Source organism: Syngnathus floridae, chromosome 13 (genome assembly GCF_059516105.1).
Source record: "Syngnathus floridae isolate MCC-2025c chromosome 13, RoL_Sflo_1.0, whole genome shotgun sequence".
NCBI classification, from domain to species: Eukaryota; Metazoa; Chordata; class Actinopteri; order Syngnathiformes; family Syngnathidae; genus Syngnathus; species Syngnathus floridae.
The window spans coordinates 11374799-11397395 of record NC_142425.1 but is presented as its reverse complement, the minus strand read 5'-3'; the positions used below and the strand labels follow the sequence as shown (position 1 = coordinate 11397395).

The window sequence follows — 22597 nt, the reverse complement described above, 5'->3', positions numbered from 1 at the left end:
CTGACCTCAAGTCCATGACGGTTCCTTGGCAGCAGGTAAGACAGCAGTGCCGGAAATGTTCCTCTGTCTGCATGGATGAATGGACACAACTAATAAGCACAAAATAATAAATGAGTAAAATATCCAAAACTACAAAAAACAGTCCGGCAAAAACAGTTTATCCATTACATTTTTTTATTCATACATTCGTTCATACACTTATGGTTTATTGGGGGTGCTCATACATAATATTGATTTTTATTCTCTCTCTCTCTATAAAATATAATATCACCTTTCAGATATAAATCCTCAAGTCATGTTCAAGGCAGTCGGCTGTGTCGGTGGGCACTCCAGTTGTAGAAATCACATTCTGATAATATGACTAAAAAAAATGAAGATTTTACAAGCCACAAGTCAGATAAGAAGTTGAGGGCGGTCTTCTGAAGAAGCAAACACTGTTAAATAAGGGGAGCACGTGTGTGTGCTGTGACATCATCACACCAACTCGCTGTGACCATGTGCTGAGTTGAAGCTGTCTGTGAAGACAAAAAAAATAATCAGATTTTTACATCCAGTTGTGTTTGAATCATTCATCATAAATACAATCGTAATTTATACATAGCGAATTAATTCATCGTCACATTTTCAAATGGTGGAAATTTTAACACTGGTACAACAATACAACGACAAACACCACACTGACAGCACACAGATATAAAAAGCAGACATGTACCAGACAAGTCCAGTGACTTATTTCTGTTTTGGGGCAGTCTAGGCTTTTTCTCTGGGGGTTTGCGATTGGGGGGCTTCTCAATGCTAGTGGGGCTGTCCCTGTCCGTGCCTGAGTTGATGGAGGACATGGGTAAGGGGGAGACATGGTGCAACGTTAGCAAGATACAAAATGGCAGACCGACACTTGGACTCGTGGACCATATCATGAGGCGATACCTGCGTCGCACGACATGGCTTTCCGGTTCCTTTGAGGCTTGATGGGTGCCTGAGGGCGCAATCCTTCTTCACCTGAGTGAGTGAAAGGAAATGAAAATATTTCTAAATGGACGCGACCGTCACATTTATGTCTGACTGACGGTGTTGTTTTGTTTTCACACACCTTGACTGGCAGCTCTGTCGGGCAGCCCGTGCGCATGTCTGCCGAACGGAGGGGGCAAAGGTGGAGGGGGCAAGCTCCTCTCCGGAGCAGGCTCTTTCAGGAAAGTCACGTACGACGTCGCCTTTGGCTGTTTAAAGCCCATCGGCACAGAAAGTCAACTCGCAAAGTAATTCAGCGCAAGGATATTTGTCGTATACCTTTTCGGGAATCGGCGGAGGTTGAGTCTCCTGGTCTCTTCTTTTTTCCTGGTCCTTCTTGGCCGGTTCCCTCTGGACATCGTCATCTTCTTCTGCAGCAACAGAGCAAATTGTATTTTGAAGTCCCTCCAACATAGCAACACTCACAGGCATGAACTTTGTCCCCCTACAACTACCCTCACCAGGTAGTGTGTCTGAGCTCTCCACCCGATGCCTTTGCCGTAGTTTGGACAAATTGGGTTTGCTACTTTGCGGCGGGGGTTCAGGTTTGGGGGCCGCTCGCCCGCCGTAGCCGCTCCTCCACCCTTCCGGACAAGAATCAGGACTGACCCGTCTTTCCCCCTGTGCGTCCACCTCGGCGCTCACTTCCTGTTTGGGCGAGGGCGTCCTGTCCGAGGGGTACGGCGGCAACGGCCTCGGAGTGAAGTGATGTCTGTCGGGCTTCCAGACACTTCTGTCCGTCAACTGGGCATCCAGCTGCACGTCTGTCTGCTTGCCTTCCGACCATGAGCGGTCTATCTGCCTGCCGCCCAGCCGCTGTCTCTCCATCTTGCGATCAATCTGCCACTGCGTGTGTCTCTCCGCCGTCCACTGTCTGTCTATTTGTCGGTCCGGGTGTCTGTCCACGGTCCACGCCTCCCCCGGCCTCTCGTCCGAGCGCCGCCTCTCCACGTGCCGCTCGCCCGTCCTGGTGTCCAGCCATATGTCCTCGGCCTGCAGAACCTCGCTGGTCCTCTGCTTGTCGTCCGCCCAATACTTGTCGGCCTCTATCGGCGGATGATCACCGGGCCCCGCATCTTTTTCGGAGCGCTATCGAAAACAACCCGGAATAGTTTGAGAAATTACATAAAAATCTTTGACCCGGTGGCATCAGTACCTCAGTGGGGGAGTAAAAGGGGTGTTTGCTTCCTGCCATCACTGAATACGGAATGCCCGGCATGGGTGGTGGCAGGCTCAGAACCAGAGTATTCTTCCCCTCAGGTCTATCTCCGGGAGACCCTGCTTTGGCCCTTGGGGGCTGGAGGAGTGTGTACACGTTCTCCGTGGCTGCCCTGAAGACAAAACACATGAGCATCAAAAGTTAGTCAAACACAGAAATATAAAACGGCACTTGCAAGGATCTGCTGGAGGCCACAACTCACGCCCAGATTCTCACATTGAACTAACCGGACATTCCGACTCCAGTTACCTTGACAGGAATTCTACAGTTTGTCTTTACATTCTATTTCATTATTATTTTAAAGAATAGTTTTACAACTCAGTGCTGGTCTATTAAAAATGCAAAAGACATCAAGTGGACAGATATGGTATCCTGTAGTCATTTTCTGGCAAAGAAAGTGCGATCTGCCGGCTGTCGTCGACATCTGTGTCTTCACTCCTGTGTACACCATAAGTTGCTTGGCATATTGAACAAGATGAGGCACATATTTTTCTGGGTCGTTTAGGGGACTCACAGCCTCCGAGTGTCCTCAAAAGAACCACGAAGATGCGTTTTGGAACACTGCAAGATGCGGAGCAGATGGTGTTTTGGTGGCAGCGATGTAAAGCACGACATTAGCGGAATTTGTGTGAGGCGGGACTAATGGGCAAGTGAGGGGGGCTTTTGATACATTTTGGTATACGAACCCCGACGGTGCCGTAGCCACGGCGTGCTCGCCGTAAAAGTCGACGTCCGACTCCTGGTTGGTCTGGTTGCGGTTTCTGCGGAAACCGAAGATGGCGAGCACGTTCCTCCTCTTCTTCCTCCTCAGCGAGTGCGTGTTGTGCAAAGAGGAGAGTTGACTGCGGGAGACGATGAAGGTCATAGTTGGCGTGTCAGACAAACTCGCTCCCGTCTGGCACAATTATACCTCGCGTCCTCTGTCAACTCTGTCGGGACCTCGTTGCATTCAACAGCCGCGTGTTTGCGGTTTCTCCTTCTGCTGTTTGACTGTTGCTAGGCAACACCTCTTCTTATACACAATGGTTTATCTCTGTCAATACCTCCTGCTTTGTCGTTTTATAATCCAATGTGGAATGTCAACAAAATATTTGCACATTTTCTTGAGGCAAATTGGTGCATTCAAAAACCTTTGGACAAATTACATCTGTTGATTTTGAAATAATGGAAAAACATTGTGACTTTTCATATAGTTTGAAGTGAGGCAGATTTGAAGTAATGTCCCAAAATGATTTTAACAACAGGAATAAGGAAGCTCTTACCTGTCTGGAAGGACTCTTTTAGTATAGAAATCTGGCAGTCCATCATCCAGCGGGCTTATTCCTCCATTTTCACTACACTGCTGATCACAAAGAACATAACACAGAATGTCCTTGTACTTCAAATCATATTTCCCCATTGGAATGAATGGAAATACTGTTAATCCGTTACAACCGCACATTCAAGTACGGGGTGTGCAAACTTTTGCCAGCTCTGATATTAAAGTATACTACAAATGGTGAGATAGTAGGAGCGAAAGGCCCCTCACCGTCTCAGCCGGAAGGTATCCTCCTTTGTGCCTGCGCGGAGGTCTCGGCCGGACCCTGGTCACGTGGTGGAGGGGCAGACCCTGCGTGGGCAACTCAGACAGGCCCTCCCAGGAGGCTGAGCGGGACAGAGGTGTGGAATAGGATGGGATGGAAGGGGGCGGCGAGGAGCTGGAGTCATCGCAGAGACCTGAGGGCGAAGAGAATATGGATGGGTGCGCATGAAATGTGAAAACTGACCCAAGTTGAGAACGTCCAAACTCAGAAGAACCAAGAATCAACGTCTGACTGTGAGGCAGACTCGCCATCAATGCAGCCCATCAGTAAACAATCATCTGATGTTTTGATTGTTAATCTCCCCTATCATCAATCAGGGATATTTCCCGAAAGGTCCATTACGGCTCAGCCGCCGCTGAAGAAACCATAAAGTCATCTTTCAGAAGGCAATACCGCAAAAGGGAAAAATGGGCTGATCAGAAAGTACTCTAATGGAGCCATTTGTGTCATTGGAGGGGGGATTGGAGGTCTGACGGGAAAAGAAGAGGTAGAGGCGGGATGTGTGGGACTACTCACTCAGCCTGGTGGAGACGGGTCGTATTCGTCTCGTTCTCGAGCTGCGCTTCTTAATGGCTATTGTGTCCTGGAAGGGAAGAAGATACTGAAAGGACTGGAGACAGAAACATGACGTCAAGACCCGAGAATACAAAGACGGCCCAGGGTAAAAAGAGTGCTTTTGTCAGTGGGAGTTTGAAAAGAACAAATCCTCTTTCTGTTGCAGCCAGGTTCTGCAGGAATTTAAAAGGAGAGCTAAGTATAGAATGTTGACAGATAGCACCTGAGATCCTTCAGGGTGAAGGATACAGAGATATTTGAGGTCTTTAATTGTTAGCAAAGTCTTGCAGAGAAGTTACTGATTAAAGTGAGGACAAAGGGGCTGAAGACGGAACCTTGAGGAACTCCCCTCAAGACAACAATGTTTTAAGCTAAACAAAGACAAAAAAAGGGGCCACTTGGTCTTTATTAATTTGACGAACCGACACATAATTGGGCGGGCATGAAAACAGGATGCACAAAGAAGTCTCAATATCTGAAACGGAACAGGAAGTCAACCGCTTTGCTTTTGCTGGGCGAAATTCAGATCTTAGACCCGGTGGCACGGAACTAGATCCCTGCGGTTCTCCTCACAGCGTACCCTCACTTACTATACTGGTGCCGAGCTCCTCCTCAGTGATGTCCAGAGAGTCTCTATGTCTGTTGAACCTCCAGCCAGTCCCGTCTTCGCACGAGCCATCCCAGCGTTTCAGATGAGACACCTGCCGGGTCTGGGACAGGGAGTCCTCTTTAAGGATGGAAATTTGACCGCTCAAGGCACACGTGAATGTCGACAACGTCGGATTTACCAGTGTCTTATGGGTGGCGTAGAGCTCCTGCAGGATTTGGTCCACGATGGAGTTGGTGAGATAGGACACCACGGACAGCTTGACTTCTCTACGGAAGGAAAATGGTTTTCTTTAAACTACATACCCGCCTGGGGAACGAAAGTAGAAAATCAGTAGTTTGCCCGAATTACGGAAGAGTTACTCTAAGGCTCGGTGGACGTCCTGCGCTGCTCTTTCCATCAGGGCGGTGCGAATGGTGGCGCGAGGTACGGATACGCGGTCCGAGACGGACGAGAGCGGCGGGGACAGTCGCTCCGCCGCGGCGGACGACAGAGGACAGAGCTCACGGCAGAGCGACACCATTGAATCGACGATCACCTGTGCAAGAGCAGCCTTCCGTCACCTAAGGAACACTTACGGCCTGAATCGGAATTGGGCGCTTGGACGAGCAATGCAAACAACCTGAAGCTCTTTGTCGGCGGCTTTGGCAAGCTCGCCAGCCAGCGAGTCCAAACGTTGTCGCACCGGCCCGTCCACAGAGAGCACGTGCGCCAGCTCGCACAGGGAGGGGTACAGCTAAGAGTGTGCAAAAACAAAAACATGCTTTCAGCTTTACTGCCCTGCACTTGAAGAGTCGGATGGCTCACCGCGCGGGAATTCCTGGCCTCCTTTAGCACTTGCTTGGCCGCCTGAATATCCTCCGCTTCACCGACGCCTCGTAGCAGGCACACCTGCTGCTGAACGCGTGCGCACAGACGCTCCATCACCTTGGAAACGGAAAAAAAAATTTCATATGAGATCGAAGCCACCGGCTGTCAAAACAGCAGCGCTACCTGCTCTGCGGTGCTGGTGACGAGGCCTTGATGCAGCCGGAGAGCCTGACGCTGGGAGAACCGCTGAGTCTGGTTGTTCCTCACCAGAGCTCGTTGGATCTAAGCGGGAAGTCAAGATTTCTCCACCGAGCCCAAAAACAACAACACCACGCTGCACCAACCTTGGTCAATGCCTGCTCCGTCCTCTCGGGGGCGCTACGATACGCCTGACTGATGTCGCTCAGGGGGAGAGGCATGTACTGCAGCGTGAAATTACTTAAGAAGAGGAGAGAAAACGTGGCAGTGAGTTCCATCGGGCATACACTTTTGCTAACCACTTTTCCACGGCTGCCTCCATATTTGAGGGTTAGTTCAGTTCAGTATCGCCACTGGACAAGCCCATCCCATAATATCCCCTCATGAGAGCGAGTGAGTAATACCCTCTTCAACCATGTCCGACTTGGCCTGAAACGACGGCTGAACATTTTAAGATGGCCACGAGGAAAACATCCATTCGCCAGGCTTGTGTTGCCATTTTCAACTATGATGGCACTGCAGGTCTTACTGCACAAACTAAATCTGACGGGATAACTGCTTACGAAAATGCGAGTGAACAACTACATGCTCGTTTTCCCTGATGATAATAATAATAAAATTTTAATATTAATAAAATAATTGTAAAAAAATGATAACAATTATAATATAAATAATAATGACAATAATAACAATATAATGATGATAATAACCCCAAAAGACAATCTTATGCTCTTACTGTTCGAGTGCTCTGGCCACGTCAAGAAATCCTGCTGCGGAGGTACTGTTGCGATCCCATGTCACGCTCCTGCAGTGAGCACATGGATGAACATTTGCCACCCAAATTTTCCACCCCATCTAACCGCTACCTGTAACCACCTCCGACCTCCTCAAAACCACAAGCTTACCGGAGCGTGGTGTTAATCTGCAGGGCTTTGCTCAGCATCTTGGCGCCGATGTCGTCCATGTTGTTGCCGCTCAGATCCACCTTCCTCAGGCAGGTGTTGCTCCCCAGGGCGTTGACCAGAACCGTACCCCGGGAACGGAGGCGCGAGTCGGTCAGCGACAAAGTCTGGAGGGCCTGGGGAGAGACACAGGAAGTGTTTCCATGTGGTTTGATACACTGCACGTATGAATTATTGATTATACATGTATGTGAAGATGGTGGAACACAAGGCAAACAGGGAGACAGAAATAATTCATGTTTCTGGGAAACGTAGTGTGAACAAGATTTCTCTTTCTCTCTCGGGCTGTCGTGATGTCTATAGAAGAGCATTTGGATAGATCATCCTGTCCTCACTCACACATTCCTCTTCTTGTATGAGCTGCACCAACTTCTGTAGGACTTCATCCAAAACTCTGCGGATGTAAAGATGTGAAGACAGACAGCGAATGAGCCGAGGATAATTATCGTAATTTAGCTGCAGCTGCATAGCGGGTGAGAAGCCGACGGCGTCTGAAAAGTGAACTAGAGTCAACAGAGCTGTTGATTCCAGCTGGCACATGCCGTGTTTGAGGGTTTTTTTTTTTTCCGAGACGCAAATAACCGCATTAAAAGCGTGACGCGGATCACCTGTTTTTGATGTTGAAGTTCTTGCCGAGATGAAGGTGTTTCAGTGAGTGGTGTCGGGAGAGGGCGGGCAGAACCGTGAGCAAGTCGGCATCCAAACCTGTCGACACGAGAACATCTCAAAAGTCACCCCGGGGATTAACTTGACAAAACCAGACAAGGTCAAAACAGGATGGGAAGGGCATGTCACCCCGTGTCACCGTACCGTTGTCTGAGATGTCCAGAGTGGCGATGGAAGAGACTCTGGGGAAGAGCTCCTGCAGGACGGCAGCGCCGGCACATCGAAGCTGAAGGATGGTCAGAAAAGGCAAACAAGCTCAAGATCGCAGAAGAACCGTCGTATTCTGGATCTGTTCTCACCTCACAGCCACTGATGTCCAGATGAAGGTCATTGATGTGAGGGTTGGAGGTTAAGCCCAATAGCAGAGCCCTGTTGACCCAGACAATTACTCTTTGCAAGAACCTCAAGTGAGAACAAATGTTTGGGAAAATGGAGGGAGTACCTGAAGACATCAGGGGGGAGTTTCATGGCGGCCAGGCTGACGTGGGTGAGGCTGAAGGCGGAGCTGAAGAACTGACGGAACAACGGCAGTGTGTCCTTCCCTTTTCTGCTAGGTATATATATAAAAAAAACAGTAAGAGTAGGAAACGAGAAAGCGAGATGGATGAGATGAGGCGAGAGTGGCCACATAGACAAGCGTCGACGCTCTTGACTTGCTGAACGCAGAGTACGGACATCGCATACAGAAGAAAGGGATGACGGATGGCACCACTTAAGTATTCATACACAATGAGAGCTCTCAAATTCATCTGTGAAGAGCAAACAGTGAGTTCTGCCAAAAAATACTACACAGCCGGAAAGTTTAATTCATTCTACCACCAAGATCGTGACTCGGTTTTCTCATATTGGCCAGGTTCTAGCCCTTTGCACAGGACTGACCTGTTTGAGAAGGAATTTTTGGAAAGATTGAGAAAGGAGAGATCAGCGCAACAGCCCCTCAGTAGAGCCCCGAATAGCTGCCGGAGACAGAGTGGAAAGGGTTAAATCCGAGCAGAGGAAGGACACACAGCTTTGGATGGTTAAAGCCTTACTGAGTCCACAGAGCAATCTGTGCCCGACAGATCCAGATGCACCAGGCAGTTGGGCTGCGACAAGAACAGATACAAGCTCTGCAAAGACAGAAAGAAGAGACGTCAAGGACAAATGGCTCCATTTAAGAAAATGCATGGGGCTTCCTGACCGAGGCGTCGTCCCCGGACAGGACACCGGGGTTCTTGCTCAGGTCCAGGTGCAGAAGCGAGTTGGAGTATTCGTCACTGGAATTGAGCGCCATAGAAAGCGACACCACCCCTAGATGGAGAAAAGGTGGATTGGTCGAATGTTATTTGAACGAATCAAAAATGGCGGGGAAATCCAACAACCTTTTGAGGTGAGCGAGGTCTTGGAGAGGTTGAGGAGACGCAGACCTTTGCTGAGGTGGCACATTTGCTGGATTAGGCTGGCAACGCCTGTGTAAATGTTACAAAAGTGGCAATATATTCCCACAAAACAAGTCAAGAGTGAAATAGCGAGTCGTTTGTGAACATTTGAACATGGCCTCCTGTTCAGACAAGTCGCTCTCTCATTAACACTCGCAGTCACAGTCACACGCCGGCGACCATCCGTGCGTGGTGGCAGTCGACTCATCAGAAGCAATTAGCGCTTGGGCGTCTCGCTAACGGTCACTTAGACACGGGCGCTAGAGCCTCCGGAGAGGCGTCACCACCCTTAAAATTAACTTCCAGTGGAGACACCCGTGGCTTGTCAAATGTCCGTGAAAATTGGAGGATGGTTGGATTCAGAGCATGTGGCTGGTTATTCTTAGAGTGTAATGGCCGCTTATCTCCACCTTGGTTGTCCAGAGAGTTGTGGGCCAGGTTGAGCGAGTGGATGACAGCGGCGGGGTTCTCCGAGAGAGCGGTCGACATCTTCTGTGGGAAGTCTCTGCAACACAGCAAATGAAATGCTGGAAATTGTTGGAATCTTCTCCCAAAGTTCTTTCTGCTTAATATTCAAGGCTCAACCCAAGATCACTTTAAGAATTTTCCGCTTGAGTCGAACCCTCGTTCAGCTGTAAAATCGATTGTATTTTTTTTGGTGCTTACGATTTCAACCCGACGTTCTCCAGCGTGATCTCTTCAAGGCTGGATGATTTGCTGACCGTGTGCAGGACCTGCTCGGTCACCTCCGAGCCCTGAACGCAATTAAGCATATGAAAACGTAAGCTTCCCGTTTGACAACAAAACAACGCAGCCGCGGATTAATTTTCACTTGCCAAGCGCAGGTCTTTGCAGTACAGCTTAGTGAACCACGTGTTGTACGCCACTGATGCGACAATCACTGCCAGATCCCTGCAGGGGGGGCGGGGGAACCATCAGAATTTATTAGTAAACTAGCATATTTTTTTTATATGTTTGTTTTTGCATCATCTGACCTGCTTTCAAGGTGGCTAAAGTCCAGCAGGTTAAACTCACGGTTGTCCTGGGAGTGGTAGATGGTGTCCACGTCCTAGAGGACACAGATAAAGTCACAAAAAGTCAACAAAAGTGCAAACGATCTAGAAAATTCAGACAGTCTTAGATCAAGTTAGCCAAGCAAAATCCCAAGTTCTAAAATCGGCGACTCAAGTCACGTGACTCGACTCCCCCTCCTTTGATATTACTCATCGGTCTGTTGGCACGGTGAAACATTTCAAAACGATTTCCTTACCCACTGCACTTCCTCCTTGCAGCTGATGCCATTATAGTCGCACAGCGCGGCGTACGTTTCTGAAAATCCTCCTGTCGGGGGGAACAGACATCTTTGATCGTGTGTGTGTGTGTGTAAAAAAAGAACACCACGGAAACTAATCGTGTGAAAGATAACTTGCTCATTTTTACCGCAGGCCCGCTGAGTTTCCACCGACGTCTCCGAGCTGGGCGAATACTTCCTGCTGCCCTCGGAGAGATCGCTATCGGAGTGACAGATGGAAGGTCTGCGGAGGTCAAGACATCGCAAAAGACGGAAATGTCTGGGTCACGCGCTTATTAAGTCGTCCAGTTGCGAGCTGGTGAGTCTTACGCAAACACTGAGTTGTTGAAAATCCGCGAGAGCGCATAATTGATGTGGCTGACCACGTGGTTGAGGTGGTCACGTGACTCGAACCTCAGGCAGCAGGTTGACTTGTCGGTGTCGATAACGACCTGCGACAAGAGCAGTTCATCAAGAACTCAACCGTGACTCGTGAACAGAAACTCACCTGGTGATCTGGGTGTGAATTCAAAGCTCGGATCTCCAAGAAGTTAAACGTGGTTTCAACCTGTCGTCAAACATTCGTTGAGAGAAGATACCGACTTTAGCCGGAAATGTATGTCGCGGTACCTTGGCGGGAATCTTGGGCGCCAGGAAGTAGAGACGCCAGGTCGCCAGCACCTGAGGAGAGACGAAGCATATCGACGCCATTTTGTTGTTGCTGAAAACGGTCGAGGGAGTTTTAATGGTTATGACGGAAAACAATAATCTGCACGCTATACAAGACAGTAAAGGATGAGACTCATCTATTGCTTTCTTTCCGTGTTCTTGTATTGATCCGACTAAAAGCCCTTCCGTGTTCGGTGGACGACTTCGTTCAGGCAGGGGGGAAAAAAATAGATGGTTCCACTCACATTCTCACATTTCGGCACAAAGTGGCCTTGGACTCGACAAGCCGACACAACTTTCTTACCGCGTTTACATTAGCGCTTCAGGGGAAGACGTTATGTCTTTAGCATTTGAGTCGTAAGATGTGTTCGGCTAGATGGCGACGAACCATATTACAAACCTTGTCGTGCCTTGAGATTCGAGTTGGATTGTGTTCACGCCTACAACGGCGCAAACGCCCCCTTTTTCACTGCGCCCATCAGCAAAAATAGCAAGAGACTTACTTGTACTGGGCACAAAAATAGACATCAAATTAGACTCGTTTGAGCTGTCACAAATAAAAACAAACGTGGCCTTAAAATGTCAAAAAGACTTCTGTATATATCAAAAAAGGTACAAGGCATATCTTTGAGTACAGTCAGATTCTTTCTTGACTACCAAAGCTAGCATTTGCTATCTCGCGAGCTAATTTGCAACCTAATCACTCGTTAGCGCCAAGATGGATATTTCTAGCACAGAAAATGGAGCGCACATCCGTTCTCGACAACTGAAAAAGTCAGGTAGCATCTCGGGGTTAGTTTTTGGCAGGTTGATGCGTTCAACCAGCAGCAAAGAGCACTGCCCTCTGCTACTCCTGCTCGCATTTTCTGCCCCGTCGCTCCCAATCATTTACTTCATACACTCCGAAGGCCCGACTAAAACACTCCCTGGAGACCAAAGAGTCTCCTCGTGTTTCCTTCATTACAGAGGAACAACAGGAACTGTATGCTTTCACACGGACGCTTCTGAACAAAACGAGAATAACAAGCGGATTGTCAGTTTGTTGTTAAATATGGAAAGAATCGCCAGAGCTTTTAAAAGTAAATCGAGCCCGTGTGGTTGAGAAGTCTCCAGAAAGATTCCGACACGTTTGTAAAATGCTCTCTTAGCCATAGACGTCAAAGATCCATTTTATCTGGGCTGGCAGTGAAAGAGTTAAAAAAAATACAGAAAAATTGAACAGGTGATGAATTCAATCAATGTTCTTCATTCTCGTTGTACTCAAACCCTCATGTTCATGTTTTCACTTTTTTTTTTTTTAAAGAATTTTCAAAATATGGTGGTTCTGACACAACACTTCGCATGAGCACACGATTGCGAAAGCCACCACCTGGCGCTTTCTTATGTGGCGAGGAAGGACTCCAAGCCGGAGCGCTTCCAAACATTCTGGATAGATATTCCGAGTCGATAAAGCCCGACCGTATCGCATTACAGTAATGAGTCGGCAGTCGGAGGCATAGTTAAGAGTAAACGGATGTGAAGTGCGCTGACGCAGCAGGAGGAACGTCATTACCGCTGCCGCCACGAGAACACAACTGAAGTCTTCTCAAGTCTTCAATCGTCTCCGAAGTCTTTCATGCGTCAGAGCGCGAAACGCACCTCGTAACCTCCGGTACATTTCCACACATCTGACTTTGCACTCCCACCCAATGTTCTTGTGGATTACCAACATGACACAGAAGTGCATTTCAAAAAAAAAAAAAATCCCTAAACCGGCGTGACTGATCAAAATCGGTACTTAAGTAGATGACGCGGGGACCCAGCAGGGGGCGACGTAACGAACGACGGCTTCCTCGTTCAAAGATAAACGAAGAGAGGTGTTATGGAGGGAGAGTTTTGGAAGGAGTGCGCGGTAATCAAAGGCTGCACATGTAAAAAAAAAAAAAAAATCTTTAACTGCCTGCTCTTGCCACGCGATGAATCATGAACACAGAGCAGCAGAAGCTGCCAAAAGCCAGACCGATTCGGAGCGGGATAAAAGCTCATTGGCCTTGCGGGGTTTGCAGGAAGGGCAACTGAGGATATTGTAAATCATAAAAACATAACCGATTGATCGTCGTGTCAATCTCCATCTTAATCCTTCACATGAGTCAAGCCTTCATCCTTTCTATCCATTCCAAGTTCATAGCAGGCGAGCCGATTGGCCCAGATCGAATCCAGATAAACTGGCACTAAACAAAAACGAGATCTTGCATCTCTGCCCTATATTCTCAGATGAAAGTGCCCTGGAATCAAACGCCGTGGACTGCTCAGCCCCCCTACCGCTTAACCAGCGGCATCTGAGGAACCCGCCCTGCTTTCTTCTGTGTGGTTAACAAAAATCCCTTTTCTCACCGAGCTGTGCTGTTCGCTACGCTTGGGGCTGCCATTAGAAAATGATTTGTGAAATAACCGAGTCGTCTTCAAACTTACCAGAATCCGGTCCTCGGTTTTACCACTCTTGGTGTCGAGCTTAATCCCGCAAATGAACTTGATGGTTGATTTCTCGATGATCTTCCTGATGCTGTCTGTGGATGAAAGAGACAAAAAGATGTCAGTGATGTCAAGAAATGAAGTTTTTAGATTGTGGGCCCAAAAAGTAGTTTCGATTGGCACCCCCCGTAATACAAAGGGGAGGGGTGAGCAGTATGACACAGAACCACCCCCTCAAAAGTAAATTCAGATGTTCCAGACAGAAATATTCAACTGAGAGCGATGACCTTGTGCCAGCCTACAGGAAGGCTCAGCGTCCCCCCCCCACTCCGGCGCAGCCCACCCCCTTTTGCCAGGAGGGTGTTTTGAATGAAGTGATGCTTGATTCAATCATCACAGTGCGACTCTAAGAGCCATTAGGAGTAATTAACACAGCAGCAGCCAATGTGTTACAAGGATTCAAAAATTTAGAAAAGAGCATGGAGATGCATGGAACATCTGCCTTAGAGCACCCCTCCCTCCTTTTTCCTGGATGGCAGAAAAAAAAAACACTTAAACGGCTTCCAATCAGCTGGAAATCTAATAAATTGCTTTCACATTATCTTACGCTCCCCCGCCCGCCCTTTTAAAACCCAAATTTTAGTCCGTGCAGAGGTCCTTGAATGTTCTGCTGAATGTTCTCCCGCTGCATGCATCTGCACATGCATGCGAACAAGATGTCATGCGTAGCAAACTGCGTGCTCGGAGGAGAGGAGAGGAGAAGAGAAGGGGGCGCGGACGACATGCCCGATTGAGCCCGCAGTGAGTCGGAGGAGGGCGGGGGATGCTTTGGGAAGCCGAACCACAAGAAGACCCACCTGTGATGTCCTTGTTCACACTGGCAAAGCCAAAAACGGTGATCTCTCTAGCGGCCATGACTGCAGCGGCTGGCTGCCCTGCTCCTGCTCCTGCTCCCTGTTCCTGCTCCTTCTCTTTTGTCTTCCTCCTCTGATGGACGCCCTTTTGTTATTCTTCCTCAGTCGCGGACAAAAACAATGGTCGCACTTGCAGGCATTCCTGCAGCGCGTACGAGGTTCCCGGAAGAAAACCTATGGATTATGGGAGGATGGATGTGAAAGGATGGAGGGAGGGAAGAGGGGAGGAGGGGTGAGGGAGGGGTTACCTGCAGGAGATTTGAGAGTTAAAGGGAGAGTTTGCAGTAAAAAAACAAAATAGATTTTTTTAAATAAAATATTTCCTAGTTAAAAAAAAACACTAGTTTATTTTTTGTTGGCATTGAAGTGAATGGAAAAATTATGGAATGTCATTTAATATTATTCATATTTATTGATAACTTCTTCAGAAATTGCCAACAAAAATAAGCCCCATGAATATGAATCAAGTATGATCGTGTAAGCATAAATGCACACCATTTGGTTTAATGTGTTTATGGAATAGACGCCTCACACTACTGATGTTCTGGGTTCGATTCTCATCTTCAATCGTTTTTTTTTTTTGAGTACTCCGGCTTCCTCTCACAACCCAAAACCATGCATGTACGTTTTGAGTGCTCTAGCTCTTATTTAAAGAAAGTTTGAAAGTACTTTAGGGAATTTGACACCCCCCCCCTTCCCCTTTATCTGCCACTCCTCCTGTTTACAAATTGTCACAGGAAGGAAATGTCTCCACCAAGATGACCATCACTATCTTCTGTGACTGGCCTCTTTCATTGCCTTTTGCTTTATTACAGCACTGAGATATTTTCAAAACCTGAGACTGAAAATCTATATTTTTTTTTATCATCAAATAATAATTTTTCATTTTGTGAGAAAGATCTCAAGGCTTGGGGCGGAATGAACATCATCCTAATCTCTTCATTGCTGGGTGAGTACATCAATAGATGCAAATTCAACTTTTATTTTATTTTCAAGTCTCTTAGGTCAGTGGTGCCCAACGGGGGGTCGTGCATATACAGAGAGAATACACAATTATGCGTTTGTAGTTTGTTGTGTAGTTTTTACTTCAGCCTTCAAGCAAGGTATCGCCAATCAAGTCTGTGTGTATTCATGTTTATGAGTTGGCGAGAGAAGAAAATACTCGTCCATCCACATTCCAGGCGCTCCCATGAGAACGACTATTCAGATTCATTAAGTGTGAGGTTGTGTGTTACAGCACATGTGTAAAAAGGCTCACAAGATCATGACAACTGTGTGTGTCTTTGTGACTGGTCCAGACTTGTCAAGCACTGCAAAGCTTAAAGCAATTTGCAGGGCTGTCACAACACTTGGGGATTCATTTTTTTTTTATCAACATTATTTTAACGTCTTTTTTTAATTTTTTTTATTGGTGGATCCTGTGTGTGAGGTTTTGTTTTTGTTATTCCAGGTGTAGCGGCACTCGTACTCCTCGTTGCAGCTTCTAAAGGTAAGGTCACTGGCACAATTGACTTCAATTAAAATTGCATGATGGTTTATTACTGGGAAGGTGAGGTGGAGCTAAAGAGGGAGACACATCTCTACTCTGCATTGTGCATCTCTCAGTCCCGAGGACATCATTCAGCAGCATCAATCAAACTTCCAACCCGGATGACTCGAGAGTCAGCGTGACCGTGTGGCCGCCAGGGACGAAGGTCTTCCTCGGGGAGTGTGTGCTGCTGCGATGTACGGTGGAGTCCAACTCCACTTTGGCGTGGACTTACCGCTGGTTCAGAAATGAGCCTCGCCCCACCCGGATGGGGAAGGACCCCCGGCATCTGCTTTCCGGGGGTAGCTACTCCATCACCGCCGTGGCGAGGGAGGACGCCGGCAGGTACTGGTGCCAGGCCGAGTGTTCCGATACTAACACCACCAAGGCGCTCCTAAGCGGTCCGGTTTCACTGAGTGTGTCAGGTGAGGAAAAGTTTGTTTGGTAGCACCGGCGGATTTTTTTTCTTGTGGGAGGGGCATGCAAAACAAAACTTTTACAAACTCAAAAAATTCTTTGGAAAATGCTAGTTAACATTCAATATATGTTGCCCGTGTGGATGTGAGAACATTTTGAGAAAAATTCTAAAAAAATCAGTAAATGCCCCAAAGTCAATGATCCTCCCTGGCACCTGCGGGGGGCATGTCTAATTTGAATATAATATTGTATGTACTTTTTTGTGTGCTTCAGAGTTGCCCCCACCCTCACTGACTCTGACCCCCAGCTCCAGGCACATGTTCGCAGGCGAGACCTTTACCTTGCACTGTCCCGAGACTCTGACGAACTCCACAGCTTGGGTCCTGAGGCAAACTTCAACCAGCCACTTCAGAAGAACCGCAGACTCCAAGACCCGTGCATGCTTCTCACCAGGCAGTGTAGTCAAACCAGGCAGATCCAGCATCTGCTTGGTCTCGACGACGAAGGGCCAAAGTGGGCTGTACTGGTGCGAAGGCGCCGAAGGCCGCAGCAATGCCGTCCACGTCACCGTCACCTGTGAGTCTTCAGAAAGATGTCAACGCAGCGTCACGTCTTTTTTTTTGTGACTTCTATATTGTCCGACAGCCGGTCCAGTCATCATGAGGACCCCCGCCTTCTCCGTACCACAAGGGGGCAGCGTGATCTTAGCATGTCACTATCAGAAATCCAACCACACAAAGACGACCTTCTTCAGGAACGGCATGGAAATGTTCACATCCAGTTCCCCAAGTCCAACCGCGGAAATGAAATTAACCATTCAGAATGTGAGCGAGGCACACGAAGGCTTTTACAAATGTGCGTCAGAGGATGGAACGCTGGAGAGCCCACAGAGCTGGTTGTCAGTAACAAGTAAGACATCATCGCTATCGGATCTTCTCTCGTTGTTCAGCGTTGACGTTTGCTATTTGTTTTAGGCGACTTCTTATCTACGGATGTGTCAGCCGCCTCCACCTCGAGTAACTCATTTTGTTTTAAGCCTGAATTATAAACATACAGACTTTGAGATGAATCTAATCGTCACATCACTCAGGAAAACAAACATGACCGATTCTTTGAACAGGCTCCTGGACGTGGCTCGCTGTTTTATGCATTCTTATGATCCTCATCCTGCTTGCTATCTTGCTAATTCATCACTTCAGGTCAGTAGCATATTAAAAAATATTTTATTATACAGTGGGTCCTCGGTCATAATAATGTATGTCTATAAAAAAACATGACCCATTTTATGATTCTTGTGAAGGTACAAGATGCTTTACACGCGCAGCTGCTGGACGGGGTCTAGCGAGGAGACTCCCGCCTCCGTCCATCCCGCCACCAAACAGGACGTGACGGAGGTACAATGGGATCTTTCCTGGATGGAAATGTCCAACCTGCTCTAGCCGGGAAAATGAAGTGAAGGACTTGGCAGCCAGAAGGCAACAAACTCGTTTTTTCCTGTTATTCTTCTAACTGTCAGATTGTTTTGACATTGAGTATTTTTACATGTTCAAATAAAGTTTGAGCTTTTATCTGCAATTGCAGTGGGTTAATAGACAGTATAGATTAGTATAGAGGTCAACATTTAAATCAGATTTGCTGGATGAGATATATTTCAAACATGCAGAATAGAGGCCCTCGAGGACTGGACTTAGACAACTCAGATGTAGATAGTGGAAAGTTGTTCATTTCAGGCTCATAGTAAAGGTTTGGTAGGGATATTGAAAAAGTCATTGAATGACAACATTTTGGTCTTTGGGTATAAAATTCTTTTGACATACTTGATCATTTTGAGATCTGTGCCTTTAAAGACACGTATTGGCTGAAACCAGTTTGACTAGTTTTTCTTTCTTGACAAAACGTGATTGCTTTCTCACTAATCATCACTCAGGAACGGTGCGTGACGGAATTCAGTCTGCTGAAGTCAATCTTGTAACAGGTACAAGACTTCTTTCAAAGCGTTCTGGCGACGAAGCGTAAAATCAGGAGAAAACTATCAGGAACCAGGGGGAGTTTATTTATTTGGTTTTGGGACCATTTGAAACCCCCCACCCCACCCCAGAATGGCAAACCCAGAAGGTAAGTTGACTCTCTTCCATGCAACGAACATTTGTCAATAAGGTGTTCATTTTTTAGTTTGGGTTTTTACTGTGAAGGTTGCATGTGCAAAATTTTAAAAAAAAGAAATAAAAAAGAAACTTTATTTGGCCAGGTCTTGTAACGTTTCTTTTGTTTGGTGGTGTTGGGCGTTAACATTCATCAGGACTCCAACCGTCAAACCAGAAAGACCTGACTAAAGAGAGAGACTTGTTGATTACAGAGACAAGGAAGTTCTCGCCCAAAGAACATTTGTCGTCAACCTGTAAAACTGGAAAAGCACTCTGAACTTTGCAGTGAATCAAATATATTTTTTTGTATTAGAGACCTCATTCTCTGTTTAGAAATGTTTGACGGACACAATAAGGCGGTTGGAAAAATATTTCCAAATACGTCAGCGGCAGTTTCATTTTGGGTAAATTTCCATTGTTTGCACAAACAGCAACTGAAAGTGTTGAATTCAGTGGATGTATAATTAGCATTGTTTCACTTGCAGCTGAAACCAGTAGGGAGTGGTTGGCATGAAAAAAATAAATAGATGCTTAACCTGGAGTTCATTTTTTTTTATATATAACTCTGCTTCGTTGTGTACTTTTTGCTTTTCAGAGATAAACGACATGCCTGAGCGAAGACTAGTCATAATCGGTGCTCGAGGGGAGGGCAAAAGCTCAGCAGCAAACACAATACTGACAAAAGAACGCTTCGAATCTTCTCGAACTCAAACACTACAGGCCGAAGCCAGACACGGAATCGTGGCAGGCCGCCACCTGGTGTTGGTCGACACTCCGGGATGGAAGCGCTCGCCTTCCCTCAACGAGATCCCAGAGAGAGACAAGCAACAATTTAAGCTACATGCCTCCAAGTGCCAACCGGGGCCGCACGCCTTCCTCCTTGTGGTCCCTACAGATGCCAGCTTCTCCCAGAAAGAGAAAAAGGCCGTGCTAGACTACATGAAGCTGCTGGGGAATCGGGTGTGGAACCACACCATGGTCCTGTTCACCTTCGGAGACTACCTGGGCAAGAAGACCATCGAGCAGCACATTGAGAGCGAGGGTGCAGCACTCACCTGGCTGATTGGAAAATGTAACGACAGATACCACGTGCTCAACAACAAGGACAAGAGCAACTTATCTCAGGTCATTCAATTGTTGGAGAAGATCGACGACATGGTACGTGAGAATAACGACGGCTACTACATGCTGGGCAACAGCGTCTTCCATGCTATTCAGAAGAGGGACGAAGTGGCGAAGAAGGCCGAAGAGCGATTCAGGCAGGCTTTGAAGAAACAAGAGGAACTGAATAAGATTGTTTCAGGCAAGTATAGCAAGAGCTACTCCACCACCTTGTTATGGCCTTCTTCAAGTCAGCAAGTTTTTGACGGTAATATCTTGTTGTTGTTTTTTCCTCCCCCCTGAAAAATTTAGAAATGAAACCCATTCAGAAACTTCAGATTATTCTCCTGGGCAGCCGTTGTGTTGGCAAAACCTCCGTGATGAACACCATCCTGGGTGTCAAAGAACAACAAGAAGACGAAACAACGGTGGTTTCTCAGCTTCACGAGGCCAGGGTGGGCAAGATGGAAATAGCAGTTGTGGACACGCCCGGTTGGCGGAAAGGCTCCCACGCGCGTGACACACCGGAAATGATCAAGGATGAGGTTGTGCAGAGCCTGCTCAAGTGCCGCCCTGGGCCCGATGTTCTCTTGCTGGTGATCGATGCGGATGCTTCGTTCAACCGCAGGCACCTGGAAGCAGCCACCACTCACATTGAGCTGTTTGGGAAGAACGTGTGGAAACACACCATGGTGGTGTTCACCCGAGGAGACTGGCTGGGCTCACGCAGCATCGAAGAATACATTGAGGTTGAAGGCAAATCTCTGCAGGATCTGCTGGAAATATGCGGGAACAGATATCACGTCCTGGACAACATGAACGAATACGACGGCGCTCAGGTTGACAAGCTGCTGGAGAAAATCCTTCAGACGCTGGCTGGGAATGATGGGAAACATTTTGCACCCAAGCAGGAGATGTTGGATGCCCTGAGGGAGAAGGAAAATAAAGTGCAACTCGCTGTCCAACGGAGAACTCAACTCAAGGCCACCAGAGGAGTGAAAGGTACTTGTCCCAATGTCTTGCATGATTAGAATTTGCGTTTTTGGTGCCCCAAACCTTGTTGGCTCTGGGAGCCCGTTTGTAACCTGAAATGTTCATAAATCAAGACAGTGTGTCCCCTTGAACTGAATGGAAATGCAATGAATCTGTTCCACTCGTACATTTCTGATTTTATTATTTTTTTTCCACACAGGTCCTACCAAAAAGTTGCACGAGATAAAAATCTTGATACTTGGTCAAAAGAAGTCCGGAAAGACCACAGCAGCAAATTTGATAGTGCGAGACAAAGTCTTCTCTACCCAACCAAATCACGCGTGTATGGCCAGGCAGGCACCGGTCGCCGACAGGCAGGTCACAGTGGTCGACACCCCTGGCTGGGCAGCAGAGGAGTCCGAGTGCACCCAGGAACAGGACCGAAAAATAGTCAACGGTCTGACCCTGAGTCCTCAGGGGGTTGACGCTGTTCTGATTGTGTTGTCCTTGGATTTGAAGTTCAGGAAGGCCAATCTGGACGCCCTGGTGGATCACATCACGCTCTTTGGCGACAAAATCTGGAACCACACAATGGTTCTGTTCACAAACGAGGACACTCTGGCAGACAAATCCTTGGAGGAGTATATCGAGAAAGAAGACCAAGCACTGCGACAATTGGTAGACAAATGTGGAAACAGTTACCACTGTCTGAACATCTTTGAGACACGCGATGATACCCAGCATGTCCAGCTGTTTAAGAAGATAGAGGACATGTCAGCAAAGAACCAGGGCCGCCTCTTCTGTCCAAACATGAACGACATCTACCGTAGTATTGACGAAAAGTTCCAGAAGAGGAAAATTACTGTTCGTAATATGGTGGTGCAGGCGTTCACAAGCCAAAGGCTGGAGCTGTTGAGAGACCACAAGACAAAGCTGGAGAAGCTACAGGATAACATAAAGGAGATTGTTCCCTCTCCTGTGGCACACAGTAAGTACTATTAAATTCTCATCTTGATCATCTAATATTCTTTGTGTTTCACGTTTGCTCTTCTTAAAGGCAAGGCCAAGAAGAAATCTGTTCTGTCAGACATTGAAGAGCAGATTGACGAGCTGAGTAGGAACATTATGAAGTTAAACAAGTCAATGAACAGCATGGACATCTTGCTCCCTACCAGTACGTAAACATGTCTTGTTGTGTGGATGTTACTGTTCTGTGGTTAGCATTTGAGCAATTACCGTACTGTGCAATGGCAAAGTTAGCGTACCGACTGTTAGCATTTCATTTGTGTCAGTGATGCCTATTAAAATGTGAATTGTATTCGTTTGCAGTGAGTCAATCGACACCAGAAATGGATAAAGTTGTGGAATGGATGTCTAAACTACAAGGCAACACCGATGATTATAACTCGACGCTCAACATGTCAGAGTCGTCAGGATACAGATCGATGCCTGTTTTTCCGCTGGATGACTGAGCTGCATTATGTCGTCGGTGTGCCGATCGGGGAAAAGGCTTCCTCACACAATCCCAGAACTGGCGTCTTTGGTTAATTGAAAATTCTAAATTGTCTGTAAGTGTGAAAGCGTTTTTAAATGGTTGTGTAAGTACATTTGCTCTGATTTCTGTTTTGTTTCCATTCTGGATGAATGGGGTCGCGGGGTCGCAGGCGGACTGGAGCCCATCCCAGCCGTCATCGGGCAGTAGGCAGGGGACATCCTCAACTGGCTGCCAGCCCATCGCATTTTTTTAATATTAAAGTTTCGTTTATTTATTTTGTAGGCCAATTGAGGGCTTTTTAGTTTTGTTTTTATGTTTATATTTCGTTTATTCGTTTTGCGCTGGACTACAGATAGAAATGTAATTTTCTGCTAAATCTGGTGTAAGGATCGCTTCATGCTTGTCATACTAAAAAATGTATGTGCACAATGAAAAAATAAAATACATAATTTCTTATATTTGAGTTGAAAAGTTAGCAAATTGTTGCTGTCCTGTTTATTTCACGTCTCATCTGTGTTATATTTGGTCCTCGAGGGCCGCTATCCTGCATGTTTGAGATGTTTCCCTCCTCTAACATACCTGATTTGAA

At 47.1% G+C, this 22597-nt stretch overlaps 3 protein-coding genes across 10 annotated transcripts in view; 2 read left to right on the top strand and 1 right to left on the bottom strand.

The window, feature by feature from the left end:
• LOC148388798 (capping protein, Arp2/3 and myosin-I linker protein 3-like) overlaps positions 1 to 14576 on the bottom strand; it is a 15497-nt gene extending 921 nt beyond the window's left edge. The window contains exons 1-41 of one of the 5 annotated variants that reach the window (XR_015862329.1): positions 14295 to 14575; positions 13438 to 13532; positions 10948 to 10998; positions 10826 to 10885; positions 10648 to 10769; positions 10467 to 10561; positions 10297 to 10367; positions 10022 to 10095; positions 9863 to 9938; positions 9693 to 9781; positions 9437 to 9531; positions 8970 to 9056; positions 8789 to 8898; positions 8640 to 8717; positions 8488 to 8564; positions 8051 to 8158; positions 7908 to 7977; positions 7753 to 7834; positions 7551 to 7647; positions 7282 to 7336; positions 6886 to 7058; positions 6717 to 6785; positions 6127 to 6220; positions 5966 to 6064; positions 5780 to 5899; positions 5595 to 5708; positions 5335 to 5510; positions 5154 to 5241; positions 4956 to 5075; positions 4327 to 4393; positions 3756 to 3943; positions 3490 to 3569; positions 2914 to 3069; positions 2165 to 2339; positions 1470 to 2097; positions 1288 to 1379; positions 1091 to 1217; positions 928 to 999; positions 713 to 820; positions 272 to 515; positions 6 to 67 (exon numbers count right to left, since the gene is read on the bottom strand). Coding sequence is in view for 4 of the 5 variants with exons in the window: in XM_088395161.1 (XP_088251287.1) it covers positions 475 to 515; positions 713 to 820; positions 928 to 999; positions 1091 to 1217; positions 1288 to 1379; positions 1470 to 2097; positions 2165 to 2339; positions 2914 to 3069; positions 3490 to 3569; positions 3756 to 3943; positions 4327 to 4393; positions 4956 to 5075; positions 5154 to 5241; positions 5335 to 5510; positions 5595 to 5708; positions 5780 to 5899; positions 5966 to 6064; positions 6127 to 6220; positions 6717 to 6785; positions 6886 to 7058; positions 7282 to 7336; positions 7551 to 7647; positions 7753 to 7834; positions 7908 to 7977; positions 8051 to 8158; positions 8488 to 8564; positions 8640 to 8717; positions 8789 to 8898; positions 8970 to 9056; positions 9437 to 9531; positions 9693 to 9781; positions 9863 to 9938; positions 10022 to 10095; positions 10297 to 10367; positions 10467 to 10561; positions 10648 to 10769; positions 10826 to 10885; positions 10948 to 10998; positions 13438 to 13532; positions 14295 to 14352 (4437 nt within the window). In the remaining variant the exon portion in view is untranslated. Of the gene's footprint in view, positions 1 to 5; positions 68 to 151; positions 516 to 712; positions 821 to 927; positions 1000 to 1090; positions 1218 to 1287; positions 1380 to 1469; positions 2098 to 2164; positions 2340 to 2913; positions 3070 to 3489; positions 3570 to 3755; positions 3944 to 4326; positions 4394 to 4955; positions 5076 to 5153; positions 5242 to 5334; positions 5511 to 5594; positions 5709 to 5779; positions 5900 to 5965; positions 6065 to 6126; positions 6221 to 6716; positions 6786 to 6885; positions 7059 to 7281; positions 7337 to 7550; positions 7648 to 7752; positions 7835 to 7907; positions 7978 to 8050; positions 8159 to 8487; positions 8565 to 8639; positions 8718 to 8788; positions 8899 to 8969; positions 9057 to 9436; positions 9532 to 9692; positions 9782 to 9862; positions 9939 to 10021; positions 10096 to 10296; positions 10368 to 10466; positions 10562 to 10647; positions 10770 to 10825; positions 10886 to 10947; positions 10999 to 13437; positions 13533 to 14294 lie in introns of those variants that run through there. The other 4 variants (XM_088395163.1, XM_088395161.1, XM_088395162.1 and 1 more) reach the window with 4 other exon arrangements.
• Positions 1 to 18411, top strand: part of LOC148388797 (peroxidasin homolog) — a 23987-nt gene extending 5576 nt beyond the window's left edge. Inside the window, exons 3-12 of one of the 4 annotated variants that reach the window (XM_088395171.1) lie at positions 10472 to 10636; positions 15250 to 15300; positions 15802 to 15840; positions 15957 to 16304; positions 16570 to 16872; positions 16942 to 17205; positions 17271 to 17312; positions 17417 to 17495; positions 17597 to 17771; positions 18224 to 18411. In XM_088395171.1, coding sequence (XP_088251297.1) covers positions 15270 to 15300; positions 15802 to 15840; positions 15957 to 16304; positions 16570 to 16872; positions 16942 to 17205; positions 17271 to 17312; positions 17417 to 17495; positions 17597 to 17735 — 1245 coding nt within the window. In that variant the 5' untranslated portion in view covers positions 10472 to 10636; positions 15250 to 15269 and the 3' untranslated portion in view covers positions 17736 to 17771; positions 18224 to 18411. Of the gene's footprint in view, positions 1 to 4454; positions 4472 to 10471; positions 10637 to 15249; positions 15301 to 15801; positions 15841 to 15956; positions 16305 to 16569; positions 16873 to 16941; positions 17206 to 17270; positions 17313 to 17416; positions 17496 to 17596; positions 17872 to 18223 lie in introns of those variants that run through there. The other 3 variants (XM_088395173.1, XM_088395172.1, XM_088395175.1) reach the window with 3 other exon arrangements.
• Positions 18261 to 22464, top strand: LOC148388796 (GTPase IMAP family member 8-like). The gene is made up of 6 exons (XM_088395166.1): positions 18261 to 18411; positions 19036 to 19743; positions 19854 to 20543; positions 20734 to 21501; positions 21571 to 21687; positions 21843 to 22464. The coding sequence occupies exons 1-6, from the start codon at positions 18396 to 18398 to the stop codon at positions 21983 to 21985; spliced, it is 2442 nt and encodes an 813-aa protein (XP_088251292.1). The 5' UTR covers positions 18261 to 18395; the 3' UTR covers positions 21986 to 22464.
• Positions 22465 to 22597: the final 133 nt, after the last annotated feature.